Below are 18,611 nucleotides of genomic sequence, written 5' to 3'. Positions count from 1 at the left end.
AGTCGCCTCACGTCCCTCAGTAAGTCCGTTCCGGCCCTTGCTGGGCCCTGGCAGGACTGAGCCTGGCCTGTCCTCTGTGCAAAGCCCTGGGCACTGCCTGCCAAGCTGCTCCATCTCTAAGGTCCTTGAGGGCAGCCCTGTGCAGTGTGCAGACTGATGAGTCAAAGGAGATCTGCAGGGTTCTGCGAGTGGCCGACGTGCCAGGTGATGCCCACCACACCCTGGGGGCTGCTTAGAACCTGGGAGAACTGCCCAGCTCCCTCTGACAGGTATGCTCCTCTCCACGACCAGCCTCCACGAAGAGTGATAATGAAGGGAGAGGCCCCGGTGAGAGCAGGCCTGCCTGACGGGACAGGAAGCATCTCCAGGAGTGAGGAGACACGTCCAATACACTTCTGCTGGCTTCCTGGGCCCCCTGGAGATCTGGGCGTAGTCCCGGCTAGGCCGCTGGGAGTGTGGCGAGGCATGTGGCGACCACCCTGGGAGCCACCAGTGCTCAGGCTCCTGGCTCTGGGCTCCACCATGACCAACAAGGGCTGCAGACAGCATGTACTATTTTATTGGGCCTCGAAAGCTTTAAATACAGAAAAGGAGAGGGCGCGCTGGCATTTGAGAACGGACGTATTAGAGAAATCACATGATCAATAGCTGGACAGAGCTGGGCAGAAAGGCAGTCTGGGACGGAAGTGGGGTGCTCTCTGGCAGCGGGCCTCCAGGGCTAGGATCACCCCCCTTTAGCACGAAGTCTTTCATGTTTCTTCCTGATTGGAGGACAATTTTTAGAAAACCACGACCCCCGTCCAAATAAAAACAGGGAACCAGCTATCAGCTGGGAGAGACGGGATGGCAGCGCCTGTCCTCTCAGAAGACAGGCTCTCGAGAGCCACAGGCTCCCTGCACCCCACCCCCAGCCCAGACGCTGCCTTGCAAGGCATTTCCACAGTGAAGCAAAGCTGGACCCACTCTGCGCCCCCATCTGCGGCTGGAGCTGAGACACCCTCCTGCAGAGGAGGAGGTACTGTGTGAGGGTGCTGGGGCCGGACCCGAGTCCCTGCTTAGCGGCTGTAGCCAAACTCATCCGCGTCATCGGCTCGGAAGTCTCCGTAGCGCCACAGGTTCAACTGTGAGAGAAGAGAAAATGGCTCGTCAGGGAGGTGGGATCTGCTGGAACCTGGGTGGTCAAGCCCCCTCTCCCAGCATCCCCAGGAGCTCCTGAGGGGAAAACTCACCCTGGCACTCTTGGCGGACTCCTGGGCATTCAGGTATTCTGTGATCTGGAGGGAGAGAAAAAGGGAGTGATCAAGATGAGGGGATCACAAGTGGGCAGCCAGAGTGACCCTGTTGGATGCCCAGGTCAGGGCCACGTCACCCTCCTGCCCAGTGGATCACTAGCTCCCTCAGTAAAAGCCAATGTGCAGGCCAACCGTTTCCCAGCTCCACACTGGCTGTCCCATCTGCCTGAGGCTCTCTCCCCCTCTGGCCCACGTGGCTACTATCCCGTCCCCTCAAGTATTGTCTTCTCGGCAGGGGAAAGGGGCTGGGTGAGAAGTGATCAACCACAGAACTAGTATGCATATATGCATGACCCATGGACACAGACAATAGGATGGTGAAGGCCAGAAGAGATTAATGGGGAGGAGGAGGAAAGAAAGGGGACATATGCAATACTGTCAGCAATAAAGATTAAAAAAAAAAAAAAAAAGCATCATCTTCTTGAGGCCTCCAATGACCCCACTTAAAATTATAACCAGCCCAACCAGTGTGGGTTCAGTGGTTGAGTGTTGACCTATGAACCAGGAGGTCACGGTTTGATTCCCGGTCAGGGCACATGCCTGGATTGTGGACTGGATTCCCAGTGGGGTGTGTGCAGGAGGCAGCCAATCACTGATTCTTTCTCGTTGATGTTTCTATCCCTCTCTTCCTCTCCCTTCCTCTCTGAAATCAATAAAAATATATTTTAAAAACATTATAACCATCCCCTCCCACACACTCCTGATTCTCTTTAAAATGAAAACATGTCCCATGAGTCCATGCCTCTAGTTCTATTTTGTTCATTAGATTCCACATGTAAGTGAGATCATACTGTATTTGCCCTTTACTTATATTTTCTCCTTTTCCAGTGCATGTATTTTCTAACATTCTGTTTCACCGACTTATTATATCTATTTTTATTGCTCATCTCCTCATGCTTGAACGTAAGCTCCACAGGGGAGGGATATTGTCTCTTGTTCACTGAGATATGTAGGCACTCAATAAATGTTTGCTGAAAGAATGACTAGATGAATCAATGAACACGTTAGGTGTTTTTGTCAGGGAAAAGGAATTTTCTAGACCCAGAGACGTTACAGGTAGCTTCGTATGGGCGACACTAAGATCTCTGTTTCTACAGGAAAACTTGAGTTGATCCCTCAGAGCAATCTCAGGACACTGGGGATTTCCAAGGGAGGACTAGAATCAGGCCTCTCCTGTCCAGAGCAGACACAGGAGCAATCCACACTGGGCTTTTTCCAAATGAGTTTTCAACTTGCGTAAGCAGCCCAGGGAACCACGCACTGCGGAAACATTACGTGGGGAGAGAGGAAAGGCAGATGGCTGGGGAGTTGGGAAAGCAAAGGGCAGGTCAAGACAGAACACAGGTTTCCCTCCTGCCTCCCTCATTCTTCCTCTCGGAGGGAGTGTGGAGGACATGAGCTGGCCCCAGCCCATCCCCCGAGGCTGGTATGTCCTGGGATCTCAGTTATGGCTTCGTGAGAGGCTGGGAGGACTCCGATGAGTAGGGTCCTCAGTGGAAGGGGCCGTTAATCTCCTGAACAAGATCGTAACGATGGACACCTGAATAGTGTAAGGTTCCCCAGGTGTCAGCCCCATCCTCACGCCCAGCCTGGGGCAGCAAGCTCTCATCTCATGAGAGGGAGACTCGGGCCAGCTCCAGGCCCTGGGGCTTTGTAAACAGGCTGGAGGGTATTGTGGCAGAGTGCCCTGGGGCCCCTTAGCTCTGGTGGCACTGAGTGCTAGGAGCTGGTTGTAGATGTGGAAGTTGTATGTCAGAGAAAAGGAAGTGAGAGTGGGTGAGAAAGCAAGACAGGCTTTGACCCTTTCCATGCCAGCCCTGGCAAAGCTTTCCGGCCTGGCCTGGGGGTGCATGCACAGGGAACTTTCCGCTCTAGTTTGCAGCTGCATTCTCAGCCAAACCTGCAGCCAATTAATTTGGGATGTAATTAGCTTTCTTTTTTTTTTTTTTTAAACCCCAACAAACCGAAATCCATTATCTTCCCCCAGCAGGAACAGCAGGATGGTGGGCTCCCGCTCCCTCCCGGGCTGTTGGCGCAGTCCCCGGTCCCCTCGGTGACGACAGCTGGAGACTCTGGGGGCCGCCCCTGCAGCGGCGCCGCCTCCGCATCACGTACCACTTTCTGGAACTGCTTCTCCTTGCGCACCTCCACCATGACCAGCCCTTCTTTCACCAGGCCCAGCCCCACGTCCCCCTTGGAGTCGGCAAACTGCAGGGTGACGTGGGGGCAGCTGGTGCTCTGGTGCTCCACGTTGAGCAGGCACTGGGTATTCTGGATGTCCCGCACCACGCTGTCCACGGCGTCTGTCCGAGCATCCTCCTGCAGCACAAACACCCAGGGCGGGGGGAGAGGGGAGCTGGAGCAAAAGCTGGCCACCTGGGCCCCAGGTCCTGGTCCTGGGCCTCCAGGAAAGTCACCCCAAGGTGCCTGCAGCTCACGGCCCACTCAGATCCTACCGAGGGAGGAGGAGGCAGGCTCTGGACAGGAAGTGTCCCCTCTTTATCCCTCTCCACCCCTCCCCTCCAAGCCTATCTGATGTCTCCCCATCCTTCTCCCCACCCACCTGCTGTGTCTCTGAGGACACGTAGCTTTTCCCATGGCACACCAGCCTGCACCTGCTGCCCAGGCCTGACCACTCCCACCTTGGCTGGCCTTGCTCTGGCAGTGACCTCCCAGCCCCCACCTCTCCGCCTTCACTGTCATCTCAGGGTCTCTCCACGCTCAGGCCTCCCCATCCCCACAGCCTGACTGCCCTGGATTTACTCTGTCAACATCTTTTCCTGCTGCTTCTCCTCTACCCTGCAGTCATTTTGTGAAAAGGCAGAACATCTTCTATGGTGCTGACTCCTACCCTACATTTGCCCTCCAGGTCCCTGCATCAGCCATGCCTTTCAGCGGGCTCTGTTCCAATCCTGCCGCACCCCTCCTGCCCATTTTGCACAGAATAAACTTGACCCTGAGCTCCAGGGGCCTGTTCCAATCCTGCGTTCAGATGCCCCTCCCTCTGAGCCCCAGGGACGCCTGGAGGCTGAAGCCTCGGGCCCTGCTCCGCCTGCCTGGCCTCCGGGCGCTGGGCAGCCGGAATGGTGGCCTGCAGCCCTGAGCAGTCTTCCTCTCAGGGGCACAGTCACCTCAGGCTCTTCCTTAGGCTGTAGGGACGCAGGCTGTCCCCTCCCCTCCCAAGTCTGCAGACCACGCTCAAATCCACCACCGAGTCTCATCTTGCTTTCCATGCGGAACGCTAGAAGGCAGCCTGGAGCTCCCACAGCCTCTAATTTTCCCCTTCTCACCTCCCTTATCTTGGCCAGCAACAGACCCACAGATAAAGACCCACCTTAGCCTCTGCCCCTCCTGCATCCCACCTGCTCTGATGGTGCCCGGAGACCTGCCTTTCTCCCCAGCCCCCCTCGCATGGCCCTGGTTTGGTCAGCATGGTCCCTTGCCGGATTATCAATGCATTTGTGTCCAACAATCCCTTCCAGTCTCCTTCCCAGTTCTACAAGTAACTTTCAAAACCAGGTTTGACCATATCACACTTCTGCTGACAATCCTACCACACCCCACCTGCCCTTAATACACAGAATAAACTTGACCCTGAGTGACTTTTCCATTTCCTGACACTGCCCACAAGCCCCGAGGGCTCGCTGTGGTGGACCAGCCTTTGCACCAGTGCACCTGGCCGTGGGCCTACCCTATGAACTACCATAGCTCAAGTGCTCTGATGCCACCACCTCTGGCACCTTCCCTCAACTCCCTCAGTCACTGCCATTTCCTAGTCCTTTACTAACACCACCACTCCTGTCTGTGAGGGCCACAGGAGTAGCTGAGTGTCACTGGACAGTCCCTTTCGGAAGGAGAGAAGATGCATCGACTCACATCTTGGGGCACCTGGATGAAGGCGAAGGCATACTCTGTGGCTTGAGCTGGCAGCACACGCGTGCTGAAGGCAGGTGGCAAGGTACCCAGGCGGGAGGACGGCAGGATCTCTCTCTGCAGAGGACACACCAGGCCAATAGCATCACACACTTGATGACCCCTTGTTCCCAAAGGACACTCTTGTGGCCAGGCCTCTGGCTGTTCTGATGGAGGGACTGTCTGCTAGGCCACGGCTCTAACGGAGGGACTGCCCGCGAGCCCCTGCAGTGAGGCCCTGGGAGAACGGGCCTGCTGGCACCTGCAATGGGCAGCTGCGGCTCACACACCGTTAACCCTGGGCCTGGTGTGGGCACACTTGTTGGTTCCCACTAATGTAACTTGATAACTGGACTCTAGTCGCAGCTTGTATTTCTCTCCAATGCCTTGCCTCAATGGGCTCCCTGACCACTCTTCCACAGGCTGTGAGAGCTCACCAATATGTGGGTCCGGCAGTGCCCTGGCTGTCCGTGCTGGCCAAGCCTGGGGTTTCCAGGTAGTAAATTGTGTGTATGGCCCAGTTCTGGGCTTTCTGCTAACTGACCCTCAACTCTAGTCCTTGAGTAAAGTGGGCAGCCACAGCCACAGCCACAGCCCAGGAACCACACCCCTGAGCTACAGCGCTCCCCAGGAACTCTGCCACCTCAGGACGGTCCCTCCCAGCAAACCTTGTTTGGGAATGTGCTGAACGTTAGCAGATGGGGACAAGCACATGCTGAGCTTGTGTGGAGGGCGTTCCTGGACCTCTCTTCGGAGGCAGGCAGAAGAGGAAGCGTGGGCATGGCTGGGCACTCAGAGACCTCTGGGTGCACACAGGCCTCTCTCTGCCAGAGATGCCAGCGCTGCCTGGTCACTCAGGGGTCACGGCTGCCACACAAACAGTAGGTGGCCCTGTCCTAGGGAGCCACTGTGTGAATGGCCCCTGGCAGCCACGTGGAGCCCCACTCACGTTGCCGTAGTCGATGTAGAAGACGTGCACTTTGGCAGGAGACACGACTTTCTCGACTCGGGCCCGGTACCTGCAACGGCATCATGGGCAGAGCTCAAGGGACAGCCCAGAGGAGTCAATCTCCCTGGAGCCTAAGTGATGGCAGGGGAGCGGGCATGGCACGTCCCTGCCCAGGGGCCAGAGAGCACACCCTGGGTGCCGCAGAGGACGGGGCTTAGACTCCATCGAGGCCCTTTGGTCACCCTTTAATGGAATCAGAGCACAGCTGGGAGCAGAGGGAGGGAGAGGGCAGCATCTGAAGCAGATTAATGTGTCCTTGGGGCATAAAGCAACAAGACTAATGACTAGATGGATGTCTGCTGCTGTAACTCAGCACACTGAACAGCGGCTGTAATTAGCCGGCAGAAGTGTCTGGGAGGCAGCAGCAGGGAACACATCCAAGTCACTTCGTCACCCTGGGAGGGCCAGGGGCCCTACCCCCGGTAGACCAGACGTAAGTGACCTTGCAGCCTGTGGAGGCTGCTGCTCATGTCCCAGACAGTTGGGGTGGAGGCTGGGTGGCTGGCCAGGGTTTATGAGACATTTTTCCTGAGTGGGGTGATGGGTGTGTCGGAGAGCCCCAGACAGCTAGGACTCCCCCAAGAGAGGCAGGGGAGCGGAGGAGCACACTTCTGTAGTCTGGAGGCTGGCTGGACTGCAGGATAATGAAGGCCCAGATGGGCTCTGGGCAATGAAGAGGGCTGCCCTGGGGAGGCGGCCAAGGTCAACAACACCCCAGCAGGCAGCAGGCTGCAGAGGCAAATGTCTGGTCTGGTCTGGTCTGAGGACAGACCGGCCCTGGCTCCGGCTGCGCTGCTTGGGCCCAAGTGGCTTACCATTCTCCATCCACAAACTTGGCAATGCAGAACTCGCCCCGGCGCGGGGCGTAGGAGCCCTCGACGGGAGGGTGGCTGGCGATGTCATTTCGCATGTTCTCCATTAGCTTCTCCAGCTGGGTGCCTGATGGGGAGGCAAAGGGTGAGAACAGGGTGCCGGGTTCTCTGGAGGCTCATTCTGGCTGGGGAGGCCGAGGAGCCTGGGCGTCGGTGAGGTGAGGAATTCTGTAGAGCGCCTGACTCGTCCCCATCCCTCAGGGAGGTCCTCTCTGCTCTCTGCTCCGAGGTTTCATGCTGTTTGCAAAGGCAGGATGGCGACCTGCTGACTGTGGAGTCTGTGGGAACGCTCTTGGGTTTTGGGGAAGGAGCTGGAGAATGTGAGTGGATGTGGACGTGGAGCAAGGCCCACCAACCTTCTCCAGGGTGGGAGCTGGCCAGCCTGCGGCCCGTTCCTACAAGAGCTGGCCCTGGCGCTGAGGAGGTGACTGACCGCAGCCACTCTCTGTAATGTCTCCTCGGGGCTAAAGTGGAGATAAAGGATAAGCCCCTTACAATCCCGGACAGGGAAAAGGCCTGGGAGTCTGAGCCATAAAAGACGGAGAGCAATTCTGAGACAGGGTACAGCCTCAGTGGATTCACACTTGGCCACTCTGACCAGTCACTCTGCGAGACTCATGCTGAACTGAACTCCCGGTGCTGTCAGGTTAGGGTTCTTCCCTCCCATCCCAGTTCAGTGCCCTCCTCAACCGGGGGTGGGGTGAGCTCTTCTCCCCTGCTTATCTTTCCTGAACACTCTGACCTTGAGGCTCTGCAGCTTGCCTGTCTTTTTGTTTTGTTTTGTTTTCCAGGTTTGGCAACACCCAGGGTCTTCTCAGGTTCCCTTCCGGCTGCCTCCCACTTGCTAAGTCAACATCAGTCCCAGGGGCTTCTCCGGGCCTGGATTCTAGGTCTGCATCAGACCTGTTGTGCCTGCTTTTCTCTCCAAGGTCAAGGTGGCTGGCTGGGTGCATGTGGATCCTCTTTTCACCTTCAGGCCCCAGGGCGCCACTGGCTATAACAGATGCCTAACACGTGTCCGCTGCTGGTACACTTGCCAGTTGGCCTTACAAGTTTCTCGTCTGAGTTTGTGTTCCTGCCACACATGGAGAGCTCCTCCAGGGCACAGACCACAGCTCCCTTGGCTGTTCACTCTTGCAAGGCCCAGTGGAAGCCGGGACACGTGCACTGCGCTCACGAATTCGGCTGCATCGAGGATGACTCTGCATGTGCACATGGGAGGTCTGTCCACTCTCGGCCTCTGCACAGGCCACAGAGCAGGGGCTTTAGGGTGCAGTGCCCCCCTCCCGCCCAGTGGTAAACACGGAATTCTCCTGAGACAGTGCTCCCTGCCCAGAGAGTAACATTTCAGGGACTAAGGAGAAGCTTCTATAGGAGACAGTTCCTCCTGTACTTGGTCTATTTTTATTTTTTGCTCCAAGGCAACAGAAAGCGGGCTTTGCCTCCTCAGACAGGCAGAGCCCTCTGGGAGGTCCTCAGACAGAGACCTGGTTGGTCATTTACAGCTAATGGAAACGCTTTCATCATTTCATCCGCTCCGTCCCGAAGGCAGGGTCTCGTTAGGAGGAGGGAGAGGATGTCCCCAGGAGGGGGTGAAAGTTGCAGAAGAGGGGGCTGTGCGTGCTGAGGTTTATTTTCCTGGATTTCGTGGAGCCACGGGAGGACAGGGTTTTCTCCGGAGCCCACCGCACCTCTCTAGGCAACGTGCCACGAAGCACTCACTCCCTTCTCCAATATTCCAACAAGACACCGTTTCCTCCTTCGTTCTTTGTCTTTATTTTCTGCCTTGGCTATGGCTCACTGCAGCATCATGGCTCCTTAGGGCTGACAGAGACAGCGGGCGGAGTACAGGGGTTTGGGAGGTACAGGAAGCCACTGAGATTAGAGACCAACTGGTCAAAGGCCTTGAACCGTTAAGCTCTGTCCCTGGGAATCTTTAGGGTCCTGTCCTTATTTAAGGGGAGTCCTCCCAGCAGGACCAGAGGCAGGCAGAGCCCGTCTGGGAGCTGGGTACGCTGCGCAGGGTCTAGCTGGCGCCTGTGTTCAGGAATACCATCCCTGTAAGACTCCTTCCTGGCTACACAGACCCGGAGGCTGGGTCTCTCTTGGCTTCGTTCCCAAGGCAACGGCTGGTCCAGCTTCCACCAGGATGGCAGCTGACCTCAGAGAACCTGATCTAGCCTGGCTGGTATGGCTAAATGGTTAGAGTGTCAGTCCATGAACCGAAGGCTTGTGAGTTTGATTTCCGGTCAAGGGCGCATACCCAGGTTGCAGGTTCAATCCCTGCCCGGGTTGGGAGGCAACCAATCATCGATGTATCTGTCACGTAGATGCTTCTCTCTCTCTCTCTCTCTCTAAAGACCAATGGGAAAAAATATCCTCTGGTGAGGATTAACAACAGGAAAAGAGAACTTGATCCTGAAGGCTCATCAGCTCCATCCTTGCCCCTCCCCTGTGAACCCCCTCCCAAGTATAGCTCAGGTACAGGAACTGTCAGTTTTCCTTGGCGAAATGACAGCACAAAAGCAGCTGCCTGGGAAATGCCATTAGAGAGGAAGTGGCGGAGACAAAGCTGTTGGTCTGGAGTGGGCCTGGGTGGGCTGCATCCTGTCACCCAGGGGGCCGCCCTGAGTGCCACTGACATCTTGGGTCCTCTCCGCCCCCTTGGCCCTCCAGGCGGCTCTAAGAGCCCTCTGCTCTGCCCTGGGCGGCAATGAGAGGCAGTCAGGTTACAGGAGTGGAGGTGGGAGGCTGGGCCGAGGTCTCTGCTCGGGGACCCCGGCCACAGGGCCCGGCACTGGAGGGCAGGAAGGAGGAGGATGGAGAGCGAGAGTCCTTTAGAAAGACCACTGGGGAGGACTTCCCTGGCGTGCCTCCTGTTTCCATGGCAAACGGCTACCCCTCGGGGCTGTGGTGACCTCTGGAGGAGAAACCCCAGCAGAGACAAGCCCACACTCCCTCCTCCACCGGCCTTCCCAGGAGGCTGAGGGGGAGAGGGCTGGGAGAAGCCAGTTCTTGCTTCCTGACCACATAGACAATCTGTTCACCACTTCCCCATAGGCTCTGAGGGCTACAAATCCTCATGCCCAGCTCAGCCAGGGGTGCCTGGAGCAAAACAATTACCTAAGAGTCTCAGAGCACCACCCAGACAGAATCGGTTACCTCACCAGTCCTCAGAGGACCTGCTCAGCCGCCCACGCCAGGCGCACTTGCAGGTCATGCAGTGAGCGGGCTGGGGCTGGGGCTGCTGGCTGGGCAGTGGGGGAGGCCCGGAGGTGACTGGCAGAGCCAGGAGCTGAGGAGGCACTGCCTGGGCTGGGCCTGAGCACTCACCTGTCTCCACATCCTGCACGTAGAAGTGCAGGTCGTCCGTGATCTCGGTCACAAACACCGGCTTGTAGGAGGCCGAGCGCTCCTTCTCCTCCGGCACAGGCGGCACCTCCTCCACAGGCTGCTCCTCGTAGTGTGCCCAGACCTGCGTGTGGCCAGCGGAGGGGAGGGAGGATGAGGAAGTGAAGCCAGAAAGGAAACCAGGAAAGGGACTTTGAGGCACGTGGGTCACCCCGAGGTGAGTGAATGTGGGAGGCACCACGGGAGGCACTGGGCTGGCCCCTGGAACGCTCCTACTCCCGGGAGGAGTGGGGAAGAGTGCTCTTAAGTGCATCTGATCCAGTGGCTCTCAACTTCCGGCAGGCATCAGAGCTACTGGGGAGCTTATTAAAGATGCAGTTGCCCAGGGCCCATGGCATGCCTACCCAAGCAGGATGTTCTAAAGGTCCCGAGAAATAGAACAGCGCAGGTTCCGGCGATTCTCATGCACACCAACGGGACCTTGGCCCTGGAGTGGTTCTGGGGGCCTCACCCCCTCACCATACCACTCTGCAGGGTCACTCTGACTGTCACAGGGCCACTGGCACTCCGGAGGCTCTGCAAGTGACAGCCCTGGGCCGTGGACGGGCGGGCTCGCCGCTGTGCAGGAACGCCCCCTCTCAGTCCTCATCTCCAGCAGGCTGCTCTGACCCCAGCTCAGAAGTGGGACTGCCCCCTCCATCTTCCTCTTCCCTACCTCCCCAGCCCTGAGCTGTCAGGGAAGCAGCAGCTCAGACCCTGATGCTACGTGACAGCGCAGCAGGTTCAATCCTGCGGCCAGGACGTTATCCCAGCAGCCAGGCCTGTCAGCCAGGGAAGGGTTTCCAGCTAAGCAGGGGAAGGCGGTAAGGGACTGCGGGACTGGACCACACGGCCCCACAGACAAACACACAGGAGCAGGGGTGATAAAAGAACTAGCCAAAGGCTTACATGCTTACTAGGTTCCAGGAGCCATTCTAGACTTTCTCTTAAGTATAAACTCACTTAATCCTCACAACCACCCTTTGAGCGGAGATGAATACGACCTGCTTAACAGAGGCAACTGTGGCACATGGCCTTGTTAGGAGTAGCAGAGCCAGGACCTGAACACAGGCAGGCTGGCTCAGAGCGCTCCCCGAGGCTTTTGGCTTTGACTGGGCCTCTGGAGGCAGCAGGCAGCCTGAGCAGTGGGGCTTAATTGTGTCGTCTAACTTTGCTCAGAGGTGCCTTCTCCGAGTCTCCTTCCCTTCCCTGGTGATAGTCTGACACGTGATCACCCGCCGACTTGCGGATTCCTGGGCGGCATCGGGAAGCAGCTGAGGAGAGGAACAGTGGATTTACTGAGCCTCCTGGGGTCACAGTCACAGAGGCCAGGCATGAGCAACAGGAACTACCCAAGCCCAGGGTGGGAAGGAGGGACTGCCAGTGAAAGGAATTCTGAGGACAAATTAGGCAGGTCTAGGGAATAAAGGGGGCCCATGGGGGAGGAATGCATATGAAGGACAGAGGTATCTTTGGCCTGAGCTATTAAAGCAATTACAAGCTGGGGGAAAAACAGCCCTGGCCTGAGCGGCTTAGAGAGGCCAAAATGCTTATCTTGCTTGTTCAAAAGATAGAAAAGGCCACAGGATAATGGGGTAGGGTGGGGGTGGAGGTGGGGGGACGATGGGACACACATGCATTCACAGAGGATAAAGAAAAGTCACAGGGTAATATAAAGAAACACATTTTCAGAGAATAGAGGAATGTTGCAAGATAAGGGGGAGAGAAAGGGGCTTCACCACATGGGCTTTGGCCTTTGAAACGGATGCTATGTAACAAAATAACCAATGAGGAAAGCATGGGGTCCTCCATTAATGAAAGGCCCCATTAGAAAGGACCTTGCTCAAACAAAGAACTGCCGCACACATAAACTGGAGACAGAGGGACACCAGCAGGAGTTCTTTGAATTTGAGAGAGAGAGAGAGAGAGAGAGAGAGAGAGAGAGAGAGAGAGAGAGAGAGAGAGAGGGCGCTTTTCCCATTTAGGGGCCCCTCCCCAGAGGCCCTCTGGGGACACCTCTGCCCAGATGGAGTTTGCATATACTTCCAACACACTTCTACATTTTTATTAAAGAAATCTGCTTGACCATGAATTTATTCTTCATCTTCGTCGGACAAAACCCCACAGGAAATCTGTACCCCAAATCCCTGTTTCACCAGGGAGTGGCTGAGGAAGATGGAAGTTATCTCTTATGTCCAGTCCAAACTTCGGCCTCCCACACAGGCATGCCCTCCACTTCCGAGGCTGAGCTCATGGGCCCCTGGCCAGGGCTGGGCTCTACCCTAAACAGCTCCTGACCCCTCTCACTGCCTCCAACACCTGTCCTGCCAGCATGGCCACCTCCCTCATCACAAGCACCCAGACACCTCTGCTTCCCTAGCCCAGGCCTGGCCACCAGGAGAAGAGGGATTAGAACTTCTATTCAGTCAGATCAGGGCCAGGCCCTAACCGGCCCAGGCCCCCTGCCCTATGGAAGGGGCCTCTTTGTACTTTCCTATGAAAGAGCCTCTCCAATCGGAGGCCTTGGCTAGGACCACTGAGTGCACTCGGGGGTGGGGGGGTGGGGGTGGGGAGGGAAGAGCAGCCCCAATTCCTCCGGTTCCAGGGGCTGTCTCCTGCTGAGGCTCAGACACTGAGAGCACTGGGCGGGGGGGCGGGGGACGACAGCCCCATTCCTTCGGGTTCCAAGGCCTGCAACCTGCTGAGGCGGAGCCTTTCCTCCTGTCCCCTCACTCAGGGAAGGGACTGCTTAGTCAGTCATGCCGGGCGGCTGCCAGGCTCCCCTGAGAGCCTTGCAGCTCTGAGAATCATGGGACTCGCACCGCCTCAGAGAGACGAGATGGGCTTGGAGTGGGCCTGAGCCTGGGAGAAGTTCTGGGCTCCCACCCAAACTCCACCCTGCTTCCCTCAGCTGTGGGGGAAGGAGGTTCCACAGCAGAGTTGACGATTTGGGAACAGACTGACAGGGTGAGAGCAGAAACTGCTAATGACTCAAGTCAAAGAGCCTTAGGCGACAGCATCAAGTTTCCCCTGGGAGAGGGAGTGTCTTCCTACAGGCTCTGGGCAGCAGCTGGAGGGCAGGCTGAGGGGGCAGCAACTGGAGGGCAGGCTGGGGGGGCAGCAGCTGGAGGGCAGGCAGAGGGGGCAGCAGCTGGAGGGCAGGCTGAGGGGGCAGCAGCTGGAGGGCAGGCTGAAGGGGCAGCAGCTGGAGGGCAGGCTGAGGGGGCAGCAGCTGGAGGGCGGGTTCAGGGGCAGCAGATAAAGGGCAGGTGTTATAAATGAAAGCCTGAGGATGGCTCTAAGCACCCTTGCTCCCACATGGAGGGCAATAAAGGGGCCACTGGTCCTATGACAGGCCCCACAGCTCACTGGGCGACAGGAAGGGCGCAGTGGGGTGCACACTGCTGCCTCGGGAGGTGAGAAGACACCAGCAGCATGCAGTTGCCAAAGGACAGAAGAGGGAGAGTTGCACCTCACATAGAGGAACCCACATCTAAGTGAGGGCTGGGTTCGCCTCTGAGGAGAGCCCTGAAGGCTCCCCCTCTCCCTTGGGGTATGGAGGTAACCACCATTCCCTGGGGCTTGGCTGCCAGTGGCCCTCCACCCGCTGGTAAATGCAGCCTGGCGGGGAGGGAAGCTTATTGGTGGGAAGGAGTCAGTCAGCTGGGACAGGCTTGGCTGCCCATGTCCCCACCCTTCAACAGGGGTTGGTTTTGCCCATATTGTCTTATGTTGCCTTTCTGTAGAACTGGGGCAGTGGAGAGACACCTGCCAGACATGTGCCATTTTCCTACAGCCACTCCGAGCCCTCTGATAGCTCAGAGCCCTGACAAGAAAACCCAAAGACCCTTCCGGCAGGAGCAGTAACTGCGCACACAGATACACAGTCAGTCCGTGAGGCTCTGCCCCAGGTTTGAAGCAGAAGGAAGCGCTGGGGAGGGACCTCAGGGCCAAGGCGCTGGGTGGGATGAAGGTGTGGGAGCTGTGAACGCTCTTGGCCTTTGGTAGAGACAAGCCCGAGTCAGGCCGGGCAGCAGCGCCCGGAACGTGGAGAGGTTTCTGGTCAGGTTGGGGGCAGCTCTCATGCTACAATGGAGGGCCAGGATGGAGCTGCCCTGAGACAGGGCCCTCTGTGACTCCTCCAGGGCCCTGGCTACAGACCCAGATGGAAAAAGGGCAAGAGAAGCACCTCCCTCCCTCATCTGCTCTGTCGTACCAGCTCCGTCCTGCTTACGTCCCCTCTACATCTGGGGCTCCAATTGTCCTGTGGCTGTGGCACCCAAGGGAAGCAGCCCCCTGGCCAGGCACAGGCAAGGCCGGCCCAGGAGCAGAGGCGGTCTCTCCTCCTGCCCTCACTGCTCCTGGAGCCCCCTCCCCGGGGAGCCCAGGCCCTCTTCCCTGCAGGAGGGGATGGGCAATGGGGACTGAGGTGCCACTGGCTGGAGCCTCTCCGTTCTAAATCCTATTGAGTATTGCTGCTGAGGAGGTGGTGGAGGCCTTCAAGCCCTCGGTAGGGAAGCAAAGCTTAATAAAAGTCAGTCAATGGCCAAACCGCCCTGTCCAGGGTCCTGCCAGGGCACAAGTGGGGGGAGAAAGGGAATCTGTGCAGCTGCCATTGGCAGCTCCCTCCTTGGTCCTCAGGCCTGCCCAGAATCCTGGAGGAGGAGGAAGAGGAGGAGGAGGAAAAGGAGGAGAAGGAGGAGGAGGAAGAGGAGGAGGAGGAGGAGGAGGAAGAGAGGAGGAGGAGGAGGAGGAGGAAGGAGGAGGAGGAGGAGGAAGAAAGGAGGAGGAGGAGGAAGAAGAAGGAGGAGGAGGAGGAGGAGGAGGAGGAGGAGGAGGAGGAGGAGGAGGAGGAGGAGGAGGGGAAAAATCTGCATCAGCCTCCTGCAGAGGAAGGGGGGCCGGGCCAGCCTCGTTACTAGGAGAGAAGTGCAAAGTGCACGTGGAGGAGGAATGAGGCCTGGCAGGGAGCAGCTAAGTTCTTGTGGCCGGGAAAGCAGCAGCCAGACAGACCTACTCACAATGCACACACACACACACACACACACACACACACACAACGCACTCGCTGAAGACTTCCGCACGCTCCTGGTCTCACACAACCTTTCAGTGCTTCCTTTCCTCAGTTAGCTCACGGCTACCGCCACGATCTCTGACCCCCAGGTGCCATCATGGGGTCCCAAGCGGAGAAGACTGGGGACCCTGGGGACACCTCCGATCCGCAGTCCCCTGAGCCCTGCCAACCCGGAGGGCTGCCGCAAAGCTCTGCCCGCGCTGCTCCTGGGAACCAGCCGCCAGGGAGAGGCAAGCCCCGCTAGGCTCCCGGGAGTCTTGAAGAGAGAGACACGAGCAGGAGAAGGGCCCAGGAGGAAGGCAGGCCCCGCGCTGAGAGCGGTGCACTGCATTTTAATTAGACAGAATAAAAACATGCAGCCTGTGTGAGTAATTAATCACTGGTAATTACTCCTCGGCGTCATCCTGTGGCATCGGTGCAAAGACGACTTGGGCTCTCTCAGGCAAATCCGTAGCGATGCGCCTGGCAAGGGACCCACCTCTCCACCTCAGGCCAGGGTCCCCTCTCTGTCCTCTCCTGGGTCCCCCTGGGGCCTCTACACGTAGAGGACCGCTTAGATCGGAAGAGGTGGCTACTGGGCTCATGTGCTGAGTAGCCGGGGAGCAAAGACACTTTCAGAATCCGGGTCCCAGAGGCCGGTGCTTGCCACGCTGACCCCCCAGCTGCTACCTCTTCAGTGAGGGTTCAGCCCTTTGTACACAAGCCCAGCGCCACTCTCCTCCACTCCCCGCAGCGGGTGGAGGACACGGGGTGGCAGCCTTAGGCTGAGCTGTCGCAAACAGGAAACCCAGGAGGGAGCACTCTGCTGTAGGGGCGGAGGCTGCCTGCTCCCCATCCCTCCAGGAAGGCAGGGTTTCTGTGAGCGGAACTGGTTCTGTGAGTGGAGCTGGGATGAGGAAGGTGGAGACCTCCTCAGAGGCTTCCTGGTGGCCCACTCCTCCAAGGGGTGCAGTCCCTTTCACTTGTCCTAGCTTGTTGGGCGGCATCTCCTCACCCCCACACCCCCCTCCCTAGTGCCCAGGAGATGGAAGCAAAGAGAGAGACCCAGGAGGGTGGTCCGGGGCCCAGTCCCCGGGAGAAGCTGTGTGTGCTCTGGGAAGAAGGTGGGACGGGACTGACTGAGGAGCTGGCTGTTCCAGGCTGGAGGAGAATGAGGGGCCTTTGGTGCCCCGAAGCCCCCCCATTCCTTTTGGCCAGTGACTGGGCCTTGGCTCTGAGAGGTGAGTTGCAAGCCAGAGGGTGGCCCCATGAGGGAAGGCAACGTTTATCACTGGAACAAATGTAGGGCTCAGCATGGCTGTCCCATGAAATCCTCCTCAAGCCACACTGGTGGCCGGCTGATTCATCCCATTAGCAGAGCTGGGTCATGAGTGAGTGGCAAGAGGCTGGGGGGTGGTGCTGAGCCCCGCTCCCACCAGTAAACCCACTGGGTTCCTCAATCGTCCATTTCTTTCCTAAAGCTGTTTTCCAACCCACCCCTGTCTCTCTGATGCGCTGTCTGCAGTCACGGATGGGCTGTAAATCTGCTGTCCTAACAGCTTTATGCATCTCCTGGGGCTGCTTCCCAAATGGGCTTCCCTGCAGGGCAGAGTGAAGGGAACGCAGATGTGGGCAGCGGGAAGGGCTAGGAATGGGGAAGGAGCAGGAGTGCCGCCCACCTCCTGCGCCAGGGGTTCCCCCAGTTGTTTCTCTCATTGATCCGAGGTCACCGCCCTGACCCGCCTGAGCAGGTCTGCGACAGGCTTACGGCTGAGACACCTGCCTTGGTTCTTATGTGGCTCCTGATATGGGGTCTGACACCAACCAGGGTGACTCAAGTTGGGGAACGACAGAACCACTTCTGTCTGTTGTAGGAAGGCGGTGGTGTGAATGGTGGTGACAGGAAGTATGAGCCTGGGGTGGGGCACCCCTCCCACCGCCAGCCCCACACCGTACCTTCTCCTTCTTCTGCTTGGCGGCCTCCTCGGCAGACAGCAGGGACTTGTAGTAGGAGCTGCGCTCTGCAGTGAAGTGGACCTTGGAGAGTGCGTGCTCCACCAGCAGGACGGACAGGTTGGCGCCGTCGATGTGCAGCCAGCCGATGAAGTTGCCGGCCTTGTCCATGCTCTCCACCTCCACCTCCACCTGGGGCGCGGGGAAAGGGAGTGCAGAGTCAGTGCGCGGGGGATGGCCCTGGGTGTGTGTGTGTGGGGGGGGGGGGGGGGGAGGGGCCAGAGAAAGAAGCGCCAAGGCCCAGTGCTCAGGCCCTGGGCAGAGGCCACCAGGTTCACTACATGTGATAGGAGCGGCTGGAACCAGGGAGGGAAAGGAAGTGCTGAGCAGGAAATCAGGAGCATGTGAGAGAGCCCTTCGCTTTAGTTCTGGAAGCTGATTCTATGCTTTTTAGCCTCTTACCCCCCAAGATAGATACATCACTGACAAAGCAACTTCAAATTCCCCTTCTGTCTGACAGAGAGCTAATAGGGTAAACTCCACTCCTTAGCGTAAGGGAGTCCCTGTTGGCTGGGTGTGTCTGTGTGTGTGTGTGGGTATGTGTCTATCTGTCTGTCTAGCTGGGGGTCAGGAGTGAGAACAGAAGCAGACAGCTCTGGGCACATGCCACTGCTTTCTTCCCTCCCCCAGCTCTGCTAGGAAGAGAGGCAGACTGGGAGCAGGGCAATCCCTGGGGAGAGGGGAGCTTGTGTTCTTCTGGAGGAGCTGAATGAATTAATGCTTAATTTAACAAAGGTTAAAAAAAACTGGCTGCCTGAGAGGCGAGGAGAGGAAGGATGGGACAAGTGGGCAGGAAGTGCACTAAGAGGAACAGTTAGGGGCTAAACCCAGAAGGTTCCCCCCGAGGAAGAGCAATTGCCGTAAGCTCAGACCTTGAACTGTGTGCTGGTGCTGAGCTTCAGAACCCCCTGAGGTCCCCACAAGGCTCCAGAGCTCTGAAGCCCCCCGGTCCCTGTGAGACCCAGGCCCCAGAGCCAGAACTGCCTCTGCTCCTGTGAGACGGTGGCCTCACTGTCGTAGCCATGGTGGCGATGCATCTGCTCCCACCTCAAAGAGGAATGGCCCAGGAA

At 57.8% G+C, this 18,611-nt stretch overlaps 1 protein-coding gene across 1 annotated transcript in view; it reads right to left on the bottom strand.

Moving 5' to 3' along the window:
* Positions 1 to 537: 537 nt before the first annotated feature.
* SND1 (staphylococcal nuclease and tudor domain containing 1) overlaps positions 538 to 18,611 on the bottom strand; it is a 447,851-nt gene continuing 429,777 nt past the window's right edge. Inside the window, exons 17-24 of the mRNA XM_036426056.2 lie at positions 17,485 to 17,673; positions 10,419 to 10,560; positions 7,029 to 7,152; positions 6,154 to 6,223; positions 5,169 to 5,282; positions 3,408 to 3,611; positions 1,230 to 1,274; positions 538 to 1,121 (exon numbers count right to left, since the gene is read on the bottom strand). Of these exons, the coding sequence (XP_036281949.1) occupies positions 1,056 to 1,121; positions 1,230 to 1,274; positions 3,408 to 3,611; positions 5,169 to 5,282; positions 6,154 to 6,223; positions 7,029 to 7,152; positions 10,419 to 10,560; positions 17,485 to 17,673 (954 nt within the window). The 3' untranslated portion in view covers positions 538 to 1,055. The remainder of the gene's footprint in view (positions 1,122 to 1,229; positions 1,275 to 3,407; positions 3,612 to 5,168; positions 5,283 to 6,153; positions 6,224 to 7,028; positions 7,153 to 10,418; positions 10,561 to 17,484; positions 17,674 to 18,611) is intronic.

The sequence above is a fragment of the Pipistrellus kuhlii genome, unplaced genomic scaffold (assembly GCF_014108245.1).
Source record: "Pipistrellus kuhlii isolate mPipKuh1 unplaced genomic scaffold, mPipKuh1.p scaffold_m20_p_10, whole genome shotgun sequence".
NCBI lineage: Eukaryota > Metazoa > Chordata > Mammalia > Chiroptera > Vespertilionidae > Pipistrellus > Pipistrellus kuhlii.
Note: the sequence above shows the minus strand (reverse complement) of the source record. Positions and strands in the feature narration are given on the sequence as shown.